Consider the following 18,823-nt stretch of genomic DNA (forward strand, 5'->3'; position numbering starts at 1 on the left):
GTATCCCTGACTCACTCTCTCTCTCTCTCTGTCTGTCTCTCATGAATAAATAAAATCTTTTTTAAAAATAATAATAATGAGGTTTTATCACTTAGAAGGGAATAAATAGATGTTTCTATTTTATGATGGGGATCAATTTAAAGGAAAATATTAAAATATTATATATTAAAAATACATGTGATACATACTTTCAGCCAAAGATGGGAGGCTGGGGCACCAGTGACTGGGGTCGGGTAGCACTACCCAGTAGTCAGGAGCAAGAACAATGCCAACAAGTGACCAAAATTGAAAACGGAAACACAGAAGTCCATCAAAGTATAGACCAGTGTGCATGTCTCCCTCCCCACCAGAAACAATGTTTGAAACGCCCCTTCTGTCGAACTTGTCAGGTGCAGCCATCCTAGGCAAGCAAACAAGTGGCTATATGCAGAGCTGTCATGATGACACTAGAGTGGGAGCTGCTTACATTTTATGATACCAGATAATTCTGAGGAATGTCTGGCTGCCCTGATTACCCAGGTCTTATGCTTGGCTTCTGGTAGAACCATATTTCCTTTCCTTACCCTAATTACTTCCATCCCGTGGAGTCCTTTTTTTTTTTTTTTTTTTTTTTTTTAAATACAACCTTTATATATCGTCAATTCCAAAGAATCTTATGAAGCATGTGTAGTGGACAAGAAATGTTAGAGGAGTACCATAACTACAATGCAAAATAGAGTCAAGACCAGAAGGGAAATACTAGTTACTGAGGATTACAAGGAGAAATACAGAACTTCCTGTGATACTAGAGAACTTTCATGTAGAAGTTCACATTGAAAATGGGCTTTGACTGGTGGATGGGCATTGATTAGGGGCAAGGGAAGAGACAGTCCAGGTGGGAAAACAGCACCAGCAAAGAACACAGTGATGGAAAGCTGAAAGCACACCCGTGGCACAAATAAATCCATTTGGCTAGAATGCGGGTTGGAAAACAAAGGCCCAGGGGCCACATCCAGCCAGCTACCTATTGGTTTTGTTTTGTTTTGTTCTTGTTTTGTGGCTCATGAGATCAGAATGGTTTTTACATTGTTCAGATGTTATATTTTAAATGGCTATATAAGTAACTACCCTCAACTTTGCCACTTGGTCCAGGGAGTCTACAATATTTACTATGTGGCCTTTTAAGAAAAAGCTCACTAGATAAAAAAAAAAAAAAAGAAAAAAAAAAAAGAAAAAGCTCACTGACCTGGAAAGCCCTAAGGGCATGAAGGCCAGTAAGGTGGATTAAGACGAGCACTGGGGCTGTATTGTGAAAGACCTTCAAATGACAGAAACCCAACTAGTTTAAGGAAAAAATGGAAATTATAAACTTATAATTTTGGGAAATCTCAGGGTGGATCTAACCTTGATGACAATTGGACCAGGAACCCAAATTATTATTTTACTTGGCTCTTCCCTCTTTTTTATTTTTTAAACTTCATTTGCAAACAGATGTCTGCCATATAATGGGAAAAAAGATCTCTGGCCACACTAAGCCAATAGCTTATGCTACCAGAAGAGCATTTGTATGTTAGAACACAAGGAGAAACTGTGATCAGTTGCATGTCCATCCTCGACCCACTCCCTGTAGCCAGAGGAAAGGGGCCCTCAGACTAGCCAGCCTGGATCACATGCATGCCCCTATAATGAAATCAGTGAGACACTGGCTCCACTGTATCACTTGGGGTAGAGTGGAAGAAGGGGAGTGGGAAAACTAGTGGCCAGGAATAAATTGTAACTACATCTTTCACTCTACCAGAGTGAAGAATGTATTCTATGTGTGATAAATAGTCAGAAGTTTATGAGAAGGAAATTGCTGTTCATTCAAAATACAACAAATACTCACTGAGCTGTGTGTTCAGGAGGTTCATGTAGTTACAACAGGCAGTAGGATGGATTGAAATGTAAAAACGTAGAGACCAGGCTAGAGATTCTTTGAGTAGTTTAGGTGAGATGGCCTTGTTCTTCATGCTCAGAGCGAAGGGGAAACATTAACATGTTCTTAGCAGAGAAATGACAGGATCAAATTAGCATTTTACAATGATCACCAAGAACAGTCCTCTTAATAAGCTAAGTGTCTATGTTGAACATCTTGTTTATTACATTGTAAATTTGCCAAAATTGTCCAGAGTAATTTGTATCTGCCTCATATTTGAAAAAATATATACATATATATTTTTTTAATTTTAAGAGATTAGAATTAATGGTGTTTTGCTGTGTCTGTTCTCACTGCCTTCTCAGTGGGTTTTTGGTTTTGGAGTATAGAACCAGAACAGAAGGGGATCCCTGGGTGGCTCAGTGGTTTGGCGCCTGCCTTTGGCCCAGGGCATGATCTTGGGGTCCTAGGATTGAGTCCCACATCGGTTTCCCTGCATGGAGCCTGCTTCTCCCTCTGCCTGTGTCTCTGCCTCTCTCTCTCTCTCTCTCTCTCTCTCTCATAGATAAATAAAATCTTAAAAAAAAAAAAAAAGAAAGAAAGAAACCAGAGCAGAATATAAAATTCATTTTCCTTCAGTTTGTTTTTATTCACAGATGTTAAAACTCTTTTTTTCCACTGAAAAGGGTGAGTTTGCTGGAAAATCATTTAAAGTTTTTTCCAGTCAAGTCAATAAGCAACTGAGACCCAAATGAACAAGGGGCAAAAATCACTGTGAAGCCTAGTGAGATTGCATTCCTTTATTGTTCAGCCTGAGCCAGCCTTTGTAGACACTGAGCATGGTCCAGGGGAAAATGCAGGTTTTGTGCATGATCACACTGAAGGAGCAAGGCCAGGCATAGAAGATAATAAATGGAGTAGAGAAGATGTTTGAGTGGGTTGAAATCAAATCAGAAATAATTTTCCACATGTTTAGACTATTGAATAAACACGAATTACAGGGAAGTCAGCTATTTGCTTGGGAGGAGAAATGGAGAGTCAGAGACTGCTGGCCTTTTCACCAAAGTTTATCTCTGCTTATCTCTCTGCCTCATATGCCTTTCATGGTATCCGGACCAAGGTTTGTAGGCTTGCAGGACTTTGATTTCAACGTCCTAAATGTTATCCTTAGCAGAAGTGCTTTTTCTATTGCTGAGAGTTCTGAACATAGTGAAATATTTCAGCCTTCTTATTCAAGGGACCTCCTTTCCCCAGGAGGTTTAAGCTGAAGTATCCTGGGCCACCACTAATTTTAAATACTCCTTTGTTTTCAGCAGTGGACATTGCGATTCTTAGTAAATCCTTCTCCCTCCTTTTCCTCCCCCTTGTCCAAACAGGAAATATCCCCTGCAAGCAGACCGTATAGAAAAGTATGCCAGATGGCCAATGACTTTGAGCCTCTGTTGTTAACATGTTGTCCAGCTTACTCAAATGTGACATTGGAGATGTCCTATTCGACTTCCCATGCTTGGGTGAAGGGAAGACACCATTGATTTACTGTGATAACTTTACCAAAATAAAAATGTCTGTAGAGGGGCCAACATCATTTCTCAGGAAAGCAGGATGGAAAAATTAGTTCTTGCATATGGAAGGTGCTCAGTAAATATTTGTTGATTGTAGTTGACTGAAAAATGAAGAGGGAACAGCAGGAACTGTTGGGAGCTGCCAGCTGTGTTATGCAACCCAAACCACAGATTGGTGCAAGAAAGATGGAACGGTCATCTTGCCTCTATTAAACAGTCCTCCTCCAGAGAATGAAAGTAACCATTTTTATGATTAAGGAGATCAGTTTTACTAATGACATTTATTTTTTGGTTATAAACATAACATATTAAATATAGGAAAGGTAGAAAATATTTTTAAAGCACAAAAAAAATTACTTTGAATCTCATCATCCAGAGAATGCTGTTAATATGTTGACGTACTTACTGTGTATAGGTATGTGTTAAAAATAGGTTTGCACATGTTGGGTTTTTTTTTAAGATTTTATACATTTATTCATGAGAGAGAGAGAGAGAGAGGCAGGGACACAGGCAGAGGGAGAAGCAGGCTTCTTGCAAGGAGCCTGACATGGGACTCGATCCTGGGTCTCCAGGATTATGCCCTGGGCTGAAGGCAGGTGCCAAACCGCTGAGTCACCCAGGGATCCCCCATATGTTTTTTTTTTTAAAGAACATGAAATATGAATGTACAGCTTAACAAGTTATCATTGAGTAAACACCCACCTAATCACACCCAGTTTAAGAAGTAAAACCCTGCCAAGATCCCAGAAATATCTGTATCCTTGCCTTCTTCTTTGCTCTCATAGTTCTCTCCCCCAACAAAAGGAATCACTAATTGGATGTTTACAGTAATCACTTCCATGTTTTTATTTATGTTTTTGTCTCTTAAATACAGATCATTGTTATGTCCAGTAGTTATGTTCAATAAATTCAATATAAACACTGAATTAGCAAATACTGAACCACTGCTCCTAGCAGAAGTACAGGCTTAGGTTCCTATGAGCCTCTGGTTTTACATTTTTGTCAACTGATCTGTATACCTTATTTAATATTATTGTTGATTCATTACCATTGAACTCATGGCCAACAACACAGTAAGTCATGCCTGAACAAATCTTATTAAACACAAGTTTTCTCCATAAAGCTCTTCATGGCCTTCTTGTACTTAGAAACTCTAGAAAACCAAAACAAGAAGGCCAGAGCATCCCTCTGTTCCAGCTCAGATGGCATTGTGCACACTGGATGCTTCAGAGTGACTCAGGTGTTGTGTTGCTTTGCATGTGTCCACAAGTGACCATGAAAGCACCATGAGTATTGATTCTGAGGTTACAAATAGGTTTTAGCAAGTACATGAATTCACAAACACAGAATCTGCAAATAATAAGGATCAACTGTATACACCCCTAAAATATAATATTTTGTTTCATTATGACTGGCTTCCTTTACTCAATGATTTTAAAAGTCCTTAATTTAATTATTAAAATTAGCCCTTAGTTTATTTATTTTTATCATAGTAGAGTGCACTACTGTATTAATAAACTAAAAGTAGTTCTCCATTCTTCTTTTGCTGAATTCTTGGGTTTCTTTTTTTGCTTTTACAAGTAATTTGCTATGCACATTCTTATGCATCTCTTCTGAGGCACACATACACACCATGTGGATGGTGTATGTCTGGGAATGGAACCACTGGATCATAGAGGATGATCTCTTCACCTTCGCCAAATGGGGCCAAACTGTCCAAAGTGGGCATAGCCATTTATATCCCTTTTCCAGCAAAGTAGTTAGAGTTTTGACATTCTACATCTTGTAAACACTTGGTGTTTTCAGCATTTTGATGTTAGCTGTTTAGTTGTTCTGCTGTGTGTGCAGAACTACCTCATTATGGTTTTAATCTATATCTCCTATGTTACAGCCAGGTTAAGCGCTTTTTATTTTGCATTTTTTCTTAAGTTTCTGTTCAAGTTGCTTGCCCATCTCCCCCTTGATCAATAGGAGTTCTTTGTATAGTCTGGTTATGAGCCCTTGTTTACTTATAAATAAATAAGGCTGCCTTTTTACTCTCTTTTAATGTTGTCTTTTGATAAATAAAAGTTCTTAATTTTGATGTAGTCTAGTATATCCATATTTTCCCTGTGGTTACTGCTTTATAGGCTCTGTTGGATATGTTCCAACCTCAAGTTCCCAGAGTTAACTCTATTCTAAAACCTTTATTGTTTGCCTTTGGCATTTGGATCTTTAATCTGCCTGGAAATCATTTATTAGGTATGATATGAAGGACAGATCAAGTGCTATTTTTACCACACAGATATCCAATTACCATAGCATTATTTATAGAAGAGTGCTCTCCCCTATTAAAAATAATATAGTCTCATGATAAAAAAAATTAAAACAGTATAAATAAAGTCAAAAAGTCGAATCTATGCCTGGGCACCCAGTTCCCTGTTTTCAATCCCCTGAGGTAGTTACAGTTTCTTGCTTGCAGATTTAAGAATAGTGTTTAAACATCCCTAGCATTAGAATGGTGGCCTTGAGTTATGCCTCAGGACAGTAGAAGATTGAACCTGGCAGCACTATTGCTTTCCTTCTCTGTTTAAGTTATAGCAAATGCATTTGCTTTTGCAATGTCTTCATTATATAGAGAATGACAATTGTACTGCTCTCAGTTTAAGATAGGAAGTTTGGCGATTTCTCAGCAATTGTTCAAATCTTTAATAGCAAGTATAACCATAGACATTCTTTGTAGTGACCCAAAATGCTTCAGCCCTTCTTTACAAATGATGAAGTTTTTTTAGTTGAAAGAGTAAATACATAAGAACCAATTCTAATGTACCTGAAATGTGGTATTGAAAAAGACTGTGGGGCTATCTTCAGGTTTAACAGAAGATTATGCTCATTCAGTATTGTGCAGCATGATGCCCAATGGAGACATTTGGCCCTCTTAACCTTGTTGGTCCTTTCCCTTGAGGTTCTTTTCTGTGCACTGAGCAATTGAACTGAAACTATTGTCCAGGCATCTTTACTTTCAATCCAGAGTTTTCGCTTCGACCTCCTATTTCTGTATTATTCTACATGAAAAGTTTTAAATTATTGACTTGGAGAACCTTAAGGATGATAGATGCCCTATTCTAAGATTTTGAATTTTGTTTAAATCCTGGAATTACTTGCTATTCCCACCACTTAAAATTTGTTCAAAATTTATACTTCAGGGATCCCTGGGTGGCGCAGCGGTTTAGCACCTGCCTTTGGCCCAGGGCACGATCCTGGAGACCCGGAATCGAATCCCACGTCGGGCTCCCGGTGCATGGAGCCTGCTTCTCCCTCTGCCTATGTCTCTGCCTCTCTCTCTCTCTGTCTCTCTCTCTCTTTGTGTGACTATCATAAATAAATAAAAATTTAAAAAAAAACTTTAAAAAAAATTTATACTTCAGAAATTTTTGTGAAAGCCAGAAAATGGGACAACTACACTGTGGATAACTTGAACTATTTTAAAAGCAAATTATTTTAAAAGTGATTGCCTATAATTTCTAAGGCCTTAAGAGGATTTCACCATTTTGTCTCATTATTTTTTTATAAAGATTTTATTTACTTATCATGAGAGACATGGAGAGAGAGACAGAGACACAGGCAGAGGGAGAAGCAGGCTCCACAGGGAACCCAATGTGGGACTCGATCCTGGAACTCCAGGATCACGCCCTGAGCGGAAGGCAGACGCTTAACCACTGAGCCACCCAAGCATCCCGTTTTGTCTAATTAAAATAAGAATCAGGAAAAAAAAATAAAAAAAAAAAAAAAAAAAAAAAATAAGAATCAGGGATCCCTGGGTGGTTCAGCAGTTTGGCACCTGCCTTTGGCCCAGGGCAAGATCCTGGAGCCCCGGGATCAAGTCCCGCGTCGGGCTCCCGGCATGGAGCCTGCTTCTCCCTCTGCCTGTCTCTGCCTGTCTCTCTCTCTCTCTCTATGTCTATCATGAACAAATAAATAAATCTTTAAAAAAATAAAAAATAAATAAAATAATCAGGACTCTGTCATTGTCAGGATAAAAATGCACACTAAAATATATTAGATGAGAGGAAGAATCTGTAAATACTGTGCATATTGGTAAAAGTCAGAAGAATCCAGAATGATGCAACTTGAGGGCATGTGGATTTTTCCTCTTGTAGATAGGTTGTGATGCACATTCTGAAAATTCACAAGGTTGGGACATATATACGATTTCTGTGTCGTCAGAGCTTCAGCAGACACATGTAAAGAATATATGGTCAGTTGTTTAGCAAGTGAAAATCATTTTTTGCATCATTTGGTCTGATTCACCACTATCCAGTTTATCCTTATTCCTTTTGGCCCTCTTTTCTTGGCTGAGGTTTGATTTCCCTTCTTTTTTTTTTTTTTTAATGCCTTTAAATCAAGACCTAAAGGAATATTTTCCAAGGAAGAAGAACTCACTGATTGGGATTAGATTAAATAGGATTTTATTGGTTCTCGTGGAATTTTCTCTTCTCTTTTGTTATAGGAGGAAAAGGAGTGGGGAGACAAGCAGTCCCCCTTGGATTTAACAGTACCTTCCTATTTGGACCTAATTGAGATGGGAAGACTGATGGTGTTTTCAGGTCAGCCCTGGGCTAGTGATCTCACCGGCCTTCCCCAGGCCTGACATACATGACTGGGAACCTGGGCTGTAGATCACAGTCCAGTTCCTGGCAGAGAGGAGCAAATGCCAGTTTTTTTACTTCTCCATAGTACACACCTGATAGAAGACTGTCTGGACACTCCTGTGTACCTCATCCCTCCTGTTTAGTCCTATCTTTGACAGTCCCAGATAGGCTGACCATCCGCCACTCCCACTGTCTCTTGGATCAGCCACACCATTTGACCAGAGCTCGAACTCTCCAGGTTGACATCGTCTATTTGCTTGTGCCCTTCCCTATACTACTTTCTTGGCAGAATGCCCTTTGGAAAATTAAACATTGCTTCCAGGTAGAAACAGAATGAGAGAAGAGAATTGTATTCATTTTTATGTCACTGGAACTGCTAGGAAAGAGTAGAGCCCAAGGTAATCTTTCCCAACTCAAAAAAAAAAAAAAAAAGTCTTTTTTTTTTTTTTTTTTTTATGCTTCCTGCTGCTGGGGTGGCAGTGAGAGGGAAGGGATAGTCTCCATGCCTTGTTGCTGAGAATGCAGTTCAGCAGAACCTTTCTGCAAAACTATTTGCTAGGTTGTATCAAGACCCTTAAAAAAGACTTCTAGCCTTTGATCTATTAATTTAACTTCAAGAATTTATGCTAAGGAAACAAATACAGTCCAATGATCCTCAATAAGGATGCAAATTACACCATTATTTATAATACTTAGAGAGGGATAATAATTTGAATATACACAGTAGGAGAAAGGTTGCACAAATCAGGATATATACTATATGATAGAATACCCCGTAGCCATTTTAAGAATATGATAGCCAAGGCTATTTGATGACATTCGAAAAATGCTTTAGTAAGTGGGAAAAAAAAAAAAAAAAGACTGACCTGGGTCTGCCACATAACATGATGAGATTGAGAGCCTGCTGGGGCATCCCTGTTCATAGTAAGGCAGTCGTGCCCTGGCTGGTACACCAGACGTTCCATCATTCAAGTGAGTCACCACAGAAGGGTGTCAAGCTGATGATAATGCCACACACTGTGCTTGAACTATCAGCCACAACCCAACATGCTGCCAGGCCTTTGAGCCTTATCTTCCTAAACCATTCTTTCTTCACTGTCCAGTGAATGTCAATGGGACTGACTGGAACTGTATGACTCCTTTTGAGGATACTGTGGACCAGCAAACTAAAGCTGATCTAAGCCTACCAGTTGAATCCAAACTAGACCAGCCAATGTTCATTCTGTGCTAAAGTTTAAGCTCTTGTTGTCTCTATAGTTGTGCCTTAAAGTGGGGGGGAAGTGAGGGGGATGAGGAGGGGGTGCCCATGTAGAATCCCAGGAGTGAAAAATGTGTGGGGCATTCAGCTCAGGTACTCAGGCTTGACTGTGAGGATGGTAGAAAGGCCATAAGGGGTCCTCTGCTAAGACTGTAGTCACAAAATTATTTTCTCTTATCCTAACCTCAGTCCCTTGTTATCTTTGGCCTCATTAGGGAAAGTGAGGATTTGATGGAAGCTTAGAGTTAGTAGCAAAACTGACCTTTTGTTGTTTGTGTGCTTTGTTTTAGGATTTCTAGAGGTAAGATTTTGTTGTACACTGTGGTCGATTTTTAAGTAAGCTATAACCAGACACTTCGGAAGTGAAGGGGAATGAAAGATTATGGTCTTACCCATTGCCATCATCCCTGTGCATCTTATTTCCCCTCTATAAGTTCTCTGACTTGTATCACAACTAAAATAAAATGTATTCCTTGCTTCTTAGGGGAATATTTATATATTATTGTCAATTTCTTTTGCTATAGACATCCATCATTAAGTGAATAAAAATGTTCCATAGTGTCATTGATCATGAGTTTTATTGACATGATTCTGAAGCACAGATGAATAAAAAGCATAATTCCATCAGTTAAAAAAAAATCAAACTACTATGGAGTGTGCATTTCATTGTTACACTAAAATGTAGTAGTCGTAAATTTTAAATTGTGGCCATTGTATAGCAAATAAATGTTATTGCTATGAGTAAAACACAAGCAAACAAATATAATTCTATTAGTTGTTAAAAATGACAGTACTACAGTAATTGACATGGAGAGTGAAGAGTAAGTTCTTAAAATGGTTTCAAATACCCTGGAATTCCAGCCGCTCCCCCAGATAATTTCAGCCATGTACTAGGGCCAAGAACCACTTAGATATACAAGGATGTGAAAAAACATTCAGAACCCACATTGTGTTCATAGAGTATGTCCCCAACTATGCCTTTAGCGAAAGGCATAATTCTTGTACAAATGAGATAGGAAGCTAGAGGTATTTCCTACTTATAAAAGCCACTAGAAAGAAAAAAAGAAAACAAACAAACAAAAAGTCCTAAGGACTTTTTAATTGTCCCGTGTTGACCACTGACCAGAGGAACAGATGAGTTCAGGCCTCTTGGCCTGGGCTGCTTGCCCTCTTGAACTTGCAAATTGTCCTGGTCAGAGCTTGGGTTCCTGGGCTGGGTTGCAGTTTGGAAGTCATGGCCAGGCCTTGTTTACTAGTCATTATCAGAGGGGGGTGGGTTGTGGGGAGAGGCCTCAGAAAGCAAGATCTTGCTCACCAGCTGCAGCTACAGAAGAAAGTGAGGCCTGCACAGTCAAAATGAGGCAGCACTTTCTCCCAGAACTCAAGGCAGAGTCAAGTGTGAGCAGCTATTAAGCTAATAAGAGAGTAACTCCTCCCTCAGCTGACAAACCTTACTGTCTTACATTATAGTTGTTTTTTCGTCTGTTCTTGTCAAATACATTGGGAATTCTTGAAGTTAGGAACTTTGGCAAATGCTAAATTTATTCCATTTATTGTGTTTGATCATGCTGTATGTTCAGTTACTTGCCTTTGCTGGATTATTTGAGAAAAAAAGCCATATTCTTCATATTTAATCTCCTGTATTATATGAATTCCATCTGCTATGTGAATCTACCAGAGAGAAGACTGGAGACAGGATTGGGGAATTTACAGTGTGTTGAGTCTTATTGAATCTGTCTGTTGCTCTGTTCCCATTCTCCTTTGCAAATGTGGTAGGCATCTAAAGGAAACTCATAAATCAGTGGTTAAGAAGGCTTCTTGTGCTATGTCGGATCTATAAAGAAGCTTGGCACAACATAAAGGAACAGAGCAAGTCCTGCTACCCCAGAGGCAGTACACTTCGGTGGCCAGAGCCCAGGGCATAGAGCCAGGGGACCGGGTCTGAATCTTAGCCCTGTCACTTACAGGCAAGCCTCAAATTGGCCCCGGGTTTCCACATCTGTGAAATAGGAATCGTATTGTGTCTCTTGGCTTGTTGGGTAAGTTAAATGAGAGTTATTACTTTAGTCACTCAGTTATTTCATGAATACTTAACAGACACTATTTTAGGCAGTGGAGACAGATCAGTAAACAAAATGGACAAAAATCCTGGCCCTTGTAGAATTCATATCCTAGAAATGTACTGTACATAATGGCATTAAGAAGGGGTTTCATTCACTTAGTCTGTGGATTTCTGGTGAACTCATGTAATGGGTTTTTACTGTATATTTCCATGAGAATGCATGTTACAACCATAGGTAATTAGGACCATTATGAGGTTTCACGTCTGAATTGAGAATGGCCCATTAAGTAAGACATTTATGCATCCTTGCTAAATCCCACTATGTTTAGGAAGTCTGTTTCACTGGAATTGGATTGCTGTCATTTTCACCTCTATAAAGTGCTTGGATCAAACATTCCAGCAGTCAGCTGAGGCTCAGGACTACAGGTGGTATTGTGGCTGGGTGATTTCCACGTTGGTTTCTCAGTCATTGGTCTTTGCACTATCCGTGATTTAATGTGGTTTTATGGAGTTGCTAAGATGTTTGTTTGTATAATTTGTAGCAATAAGTCAAAGGGCTGGTGTGACCAGTTAAGAATCACAAGCGGTGTTTTAGTGAGTAATTTGAACCTTTCCTCTCCAAACTTTTGATCAACTACCCATCAAACAACAAAATGACAGATTTAAGGTTTCAGTTCCTCATTTTTTCATTGCCTTCCCTCTGGGGCTTTTTCTTAGAGCATCAAAATGCCCAAAATCCATGAAAAGAGAGAAGGCAGGCCTAGAAAGCAAATCTCAGAGGAACTGCAGTGCTGCTGGTAATTGCGTGCCCTCTCCTGAGAGGTGTATGTCCAGACCCATCCTCCATCCACTATCCTATTTCTGATGCAGTGCTTCTCTGAGTCTCCAATGGCACACAGCCCATTTAGTTAAAAATGTAAACAGGAAATTGTTTTCTGGCTGAATGGCCCGTGTGGCCCAGAAAAAATGGTCATTTTTGCTGAGACATAACTTTAAAAACACTCACACAGCAGTGGAAGCTGAAGGCCTCATAGAAGCCAGCCCTGTCCCAGATGTCTGGTGCTAGGATATGAGTGAGAATGCACGTATGTGGGCCCAGGGCATCTTTCACCAGTGGGCAAGGACACAGAGGACACCATCGAAGAAGCTCCCATGGCCTAGAAAGCAGTTGTTCTGCAGGGCAAAGAGACTCCTCAATGCTCCAAGGAATTGCAGAACAGGTGCTACTTGGAAGACACCAAGGTCTGGTCTGGAGAAATATGATTTGGCATTGACGACACAGCCTGGATTTTGGTGCTCCTCGTCTGCTCCAGCTCCCCATCATTTGGCCTCCCATGAACCTCGTGCTCCCATTGTGGTTTCCCTGTGTGCTGACAAGTTTTCTGATTGTTCTGTCTTGCAGCCCCCCGAATCCAAGCCCAACTTCACCCCTCTCGCCATCTTGGCCCATGTTTTCGGCGCCATCCAGCCCTATGCCCACCTCATCCACGTCCAGCGACTCATCCCCCATCAGGTCTGTTGCAGGGTTTGTTTGGTTTTCTGTTGCTGCTGTTGCTCTCTCATTGGCTTGGTCCTCTCTTCATGCAGTGTTCAGCCTCCTCGTCAACTTTGTTCCCTGCCATCCAAACCTGCACTTGCTTTTTGACAGGCCAGAAGAAGCAGTTCATGAAGACTCCAGGTAAAATCGCGGATGATGACTGATCCATTCCTGTTTATCCAAAGCTGGTCAGGGACAGTGGGGGTGACTAGCCTCTGTCCTCCTGTGATTCCAGCCTAAGAGACCAAAGCCAGGAGGGACCATGTGCATGAACCAGTATGGCATTCTCCACGTCTTTCTGAACACTTCCTCCAATTTGTGAATGAATCTGTGATGCCTGGAGTTTGGGGAAAGAGTGCCTCCTGGACGGGCTTCTGTTTGGATCATTCTCTGAATCATAGAGCTTTCTCTGTGCTTTGGTATAAGATAATACCAGAGGGAACAGTGCTGAGACACGCACTGGCCTTTTCTTCCCTCATTTATATCAGATAGCATCAGGCAACGTTTATTTGTGGGATTGGACTATTGGCCATGAGCCAATAGTTGCTAAGACCAGAGACATGAGAGAGAGAGAGATGAATGTAACAGAACAAAGGATGGAGATGTGAGGCGATTTCTCTTTAAATCCTCATCACTGCCCCCCCTTGCCCTCTGTGTGCTCTGATCTCCATGTGTCATGGACCCTTAGCACTTTGCGGAATAGATATCACCTCTTTCTGAGAGTTGATCTAATTCCTCTCCTCTGGTTTGAGGATATATAGACTTAGTTCTTTGCACTTCTTTAGAGAAAAGAAGCTATTTAAATCCAAGAAAAGAATTAATTAATGAAGATCTTCTGCAGAATTTCTTTTTTTTTAATTTTTTTATTGGAGTTCAATTTGCCAACATATAGCATAACACCCAATGCTCATCTTGCCAAGTGCCCCCTTCAGTGCCCATCACTGCAGAATCTCTTATGTAGATCCTAAGCCTCTGTCTCTTCTCAAATTTAGTCTCTGCTTGCAGACAACCAAAATGTAGAGCCCAACTAGAAAGTATCATGAGCATTTGGAGCCTTGACAGTGTTTCCTTGTCCATCTTTTTCTCAGAGCTGTTTTTTTTTTTGTTTGTTTGTTTTTTGTTTTTTTCTGATCAGTGGGTCCAGGAGAGAGGTTTAAATAAATTATAACACTGAATCTCACTTTTAAACAAAGAAAACCCATGTGATGTATATATACAGATGCATATATTACTTTATTCTCTTCCAGGTACTTTCTAGTCTATCACTTCATCCTATCCTCATGTGAGAATGAGTGGAGAAATGGCCTGAACCCTCTTACAAAGAAAGAAAACTAAGGCACAGAGAGTTGACTGCACAGTCACACCACTGGATGAGAGCCCACCCAGAAATCAGGACCTTTTGTCCTCAAGTTAGCACTCTTTCCTCCAAACATATGGGTGCTGCCAAACATAAGGTTCCATGCCATTCCCAGCCCCAGAGCCTAGCATGCTCTTCCTAGTTTCCTATCTAGCTTTGGACTGGAGGGTAGGAAAGGTAGCTTTTCCATATCCTCCTTTATCCTCACCTGGAAATAAGGTTAAAATTCAGATCATATTTTTTCTGACATTCAAGTTATTGCCTCATTTCTTAGACATATTTTGGGCACATTGGGAGACCTTAACTTTCTAGGACACAAGTTATAGCATGGATCTAACCAGAGTGGTTCGATCACTCATTGCCGCATGAAGACCTGAACCAGAGCAATATGTCTCACTACTCATAAGACAGACTTGGTCATTAGCAGAATGTGTTTCCTTCATTTTGAACAAAGGGAAGTAAAATCTTCAAAACACTGGTCCCTTGAACGGAATGGGCTGGGGGACTCAGGATGATGGAATCATTCAGGTAAAAACAACATATTCTTTGCTTTGAGGGTATTCACTTTTTTATGTCTCTGAGTTTGGAGGCCTGTTGCCTGTCCAGTATCCAATTCTGTACTCCCTTCCATCACCCAAGATACTTTCAGGTATTTTTTTCTTTAGCTACCCTTTTCCATCTCCCAAAGCATTTCATGATTGGCAGTAGACGGTGGTAATAGGATCTGCTACCCCAGTAGGTTTGGGGTTATGGTTATTCAGTACTGCCCACTCTGGCCATCATTAAAATAGCACCTTTTTGGATGACGCTGTGCCACAACACTTTAGGAATCTGCCATTTTAAAATAGGAAAGGCAGACTAGGGCTTGGAATCAGCTGTCACAGAAGTCATTCAGTGTGCTGAGGTGAGCACAGATAGAGACCCTACTGGGAGCTAGCCAACAGAGAGAGTTAAAATTCCCTAATTGCCGTTGCAGTACGCAGCCAAGAGGTGGGAGCGTACCTGTTGTTCAGGTCCAATGGGACCTTTCCCCAAAATCCATTTCCAGAGCATGAAACTTCAGATTTCTTTCCCCTGGCAAAGCTTTTAAGAGTAAATACTTGATTAGACCTAATAAATGGTCCTGTGAACTTCTACGTAGTATCTCCTCTAGAAATGACTCCCTCTCCCCTCTTCCAGGCATTTTTAGTGCTTGTTAGTTCAAGCTCAGGAAGGAAGAGGCCTGTGATAGCATAGCAGAGGAAGGGTTGTAGAGCCATATTCCCTTCACACTTCCCCTTCCTAGAGAAGCTCCCAGCCCCTAAACCATAACTTTTATTTACATAGTGGCCCCTGAGAGTTGGGCCTAAATGATCAAGCTGTTGCATCCTGCCAGTCTGGCTGGCCCCACCTCCCTATGGTGTCATCTGATGGAGAGTGGATCCTCATTTTGCAAGGTCTGCAAGGACATTTGAGGGAAGCTCCTCTGAGTGCTTTCCTGGCCTTCTGCCATGCTCAGAGGCGAAAATTAAAAATGAACCAGCAGAAGGCTCCAAACTTGTTCATGTCCTTGAAGGCCAGCTGAGGTCTGAAGGGCACTGTTTCAGGAGCAGCTGAAGGCACCTCAGGCTCTCTGTGTCCAGTGTTGAGATACACGGCAGAGAATGGGGAGCAAGAGAGCCAAGGATGCTTGGTGGGGATTTTTTATTTTTTAGTCAGAGCCAAAGCCTACAAACACAACCCCTGTGCCAACAAGATCTATTTTGGTAGGAACCCTACCTAAAGCAAACTGCTGGGGCTTTTGAGAGCAAATATGGCATACGACACTGGATGTATTGGGCTGACAAACTTTTAAAAAGATAAGACTTTGCCCTGGATAGAGATGCCAGATTTAGCAAATGTTTAGCAAATAAAATGAAAATACAGACTATTCAGTTACATTTGAATTGTAGATAAATGGCAAATGATTTTTCTTACTATAAGTGCATCCCATAATTTTTGGATATACTTCTACTACAAAAAGCATTTCTCATTGATCTGAAATTCTAATTTAACTAGGTGCCTTATATTTTATTTGGCAGCCCTAGTCCTGGGGAACAAGAATAGGAGGAGTTCTCAGGGGAAAAGACCCTCTTGTAGAGGTCAGTCCCCTGCTAATCTGAGGATAAAAAAAAAGCAAGGCCTTTTTCTGATCTTTTTTTTTTTCTTTTTAATGGGTTATTTTATTGTCACTTTATTCAATTCCAAAATCCTAACAATAGTGAAAAATGTATTCCTCTTGAATAATAAATTTTGGTGCCCAAGACAATTCCCTCTGCTTTATTCCTGCCAGATACCCCACTTGGCTTGCCTGGTTTGCCCATTTTGTCCCATTCCCTTTATTTAAGGAAGTTAATAAGTAACCTCTATGAAAATCCAGCTGGAAGAGCCTTGCCTCAGATGATCTTTCCCTCACCTTTGATTTTTCTTTTCCCTGGTCTGTGCTCTCCACCCACTGCTGTGCCCTGACCTCACAGGACAGTGACCCTGGCTAATGTCAGATGGATTGCTTTTCCACCTTTCAGACTCTACTTACCTGGAAGTGTGGGGTTTGGGCCACTTTATCACTTTTTACTACCAGGCAACTCTTCCTCTCAGCTCCCACTCCCTCAAAAACAAAACCAAACTTTTTTGCCCTCCATGAAAAGTTGCATAGTGGATGTTTGGCCCTTGCTGACAACATGCAGACTTGGTTTAGTGAGATCATGGAATATGCCCCTGGTGCAGAACTTTATTTTGACTTTAATGACAGTTATCCCAGAAGAGCTATTTTCCACTTGAAGCTGATGAATTCTAATGGCTCTTCTTTCCTTCATTCCGAGCAGATCCACTTCATTTTTTCCCACTTTTCTCCCACCTGGTCATCATCTATTAGCCATTAGAAGACCAGAGAAAAGAACAGTAAACTATGCTCAGCAACAAATTCTGGATAATCATTTATTGTGATCATTGTGCACAACAGAACTTTTAACTTCTAAACTATCTTTCCTTCAGTTTTCATGGAGCCAAGACTATAAATTCTAGATGCCTGGTTGTAGTATAAGTGTACATCCATCCATCCATGGCTCCTCTTTCCCAAAAGGAAGCTGAATTTGGTGACTCATAGAAATACACAGTTTCCATAATGACCCAAGACCCTTGCCTCTTCTGATTTTGTCTGGGCTTTTTTTAAAACAGCCCTTCCTCAGCTAAATCTCATTTGGCCACTAGAAATCAGTATGCCACAGGGTGTTTAGCAACACTGGCTCCTGGAGGCTTTCTGGTAGTCAGATGAAACTAAAGTAAATAATATATCCCTGGAATAATTGTTTAACCCAGATGACCTATTTGCTCTTTTGTTACTCTGTCCTGGAGCCCCTACATGTGCTTCCTCAGAGGGCTGAAAGGTAGAAGAGATTACTTTTAGCAAATAAAGTGCCAGCTTTTGACCATTAAATGTCATTTGTCTTAAGACCCTTGGAGTCCGCAGATCGTTTGGAACTATTTGGATATCAAAGCAAAAATTGATTGAAGCTAATTACCAGTTCTTACAGTTTAATCTTTAGAATGTGGCTTAGCAATTAGCAGTCTGTGGCCTTTAGGTCAAGTCCAGCCTATCACCTGTTTCTTTTAAGTAACGTTTTGATGGAACATAGCCACACAAATTCATTTACGTGTTGTCTCTGGCTGGTTTTATGCCACAAGGCAGAGCTGAGTAATTCTAACAGAGACCATATAGCCCACAAGGCCTAGAATATTCACTGTTAGGCCATTTCCAGCAAGAGTTTACCAGCCCCTGCTCTAGAATGGTGGCTCTTAGCCCTGGCTGCACACTAGAGTCACTTTGAAAGCTTTTCTCTTCTTCCTTTTTTTAAATATTTATTTATTCATGAGGGACAGAGACGTAGACAGAGGAAGAAGCAGGCTCCCCACAGGGAGCCTGATGTGGGACTTAATCCCAGGACCCCAGGAATCACCACCTGAGCTGAAGGCAGATGTTCAACCACTGAGCCACCCACGCATCCCACTTTGAGAGCTTTTCAAAAACAATTTTGATGTACATATATGTCATGTTCCCTCTCCCTTCTTCCTCCCCACACTCCCCACACATGTTCACATAAGTGCTCACACACAGAATTTGTCTATCCCCTGCCCTACCCTGGGGGTCCGGGAGTTCCAGCTCTGGAATCCTGCTCCACTAGCACAATGAAAAATAAGTAACATCTGGGAGAGCGAATGTCAGCCCATGGCCTAGAGCCGAAACATGGCTTTGTTAGAATTTCTCCTTTTTGACTCACTGAGCATTGCCAGTTTTCAGCAAGGTCTGTTAGGAGTGTTCTCCAGAGCAACTAGGAAGCTCTTTCCTGCCCCCACCTCCCTTTTTCCAAACTACTGCTGCTCCAAAAATGGGTCCCAGCCGGCATTCCCACTGTTCAGGTGTTGTAACTCCTAAGCAAAGTTTCACATGGCACAAGGTGACCCCACAAGAAGTGTGGTTTCTCCGGGCTTATGGCTTTTCTCTGAA

General features: G+C 40.9%; 1 protein-coding gene across 15 annotated transcripts in view; it reads left to right on the top strand.

Annotated features, from left to right (window-relative positions):
- Window positions 1-18,823, top strand: part of ARHGAP26 (Rho GTPase activating protein 26) — a 418,559-nt gene that overhangs the window by 384,548 nt on the left and 15,188 nt on the right. For 3 of the 15 annotated variants that reach the window (XM_035713925.2, XM_035713924.2, XM_035713926.2), the window contains 2 exons: window positions 12,810-13,085; window positions 14,192-14,798. The exons of 2 other annotated variants lie outside the window; for them this stretch is intronic. In XM_035713925.2, the coding sequence (XP_035569818.2) occupies window positions 12,810-13,085; window positions 14,192-14,279 (364 nt within the window). In that variant the 3' untranslated portion in view covers window positions 14,280-14,798. Of the gene's footprint in view, window positions 1-7,945; window positions 8,004-12,809; window positions 13,086-14,191; window positions 14,800-18,823 lie in introns of those variants that run through there. 10 more of the 15 variants (XM_035713919.2, XM_025445225.3, XM_035713922.2 and 7 more) reach the window with 8 other exon arrangements.

This window comes from Canis lupus, chromosome 2 (assembly GCF_003254725.2).
Source record: "Canis lupus dingo isolate Sandy chromosome 2, ASM325472v2, whole genome shotgun sequence".
Lineage (NCBI taxonomy): Eukaryota > Metazoa > Chordata > Mammalia > Carnivora > Canidae > Canis > Canis lupus.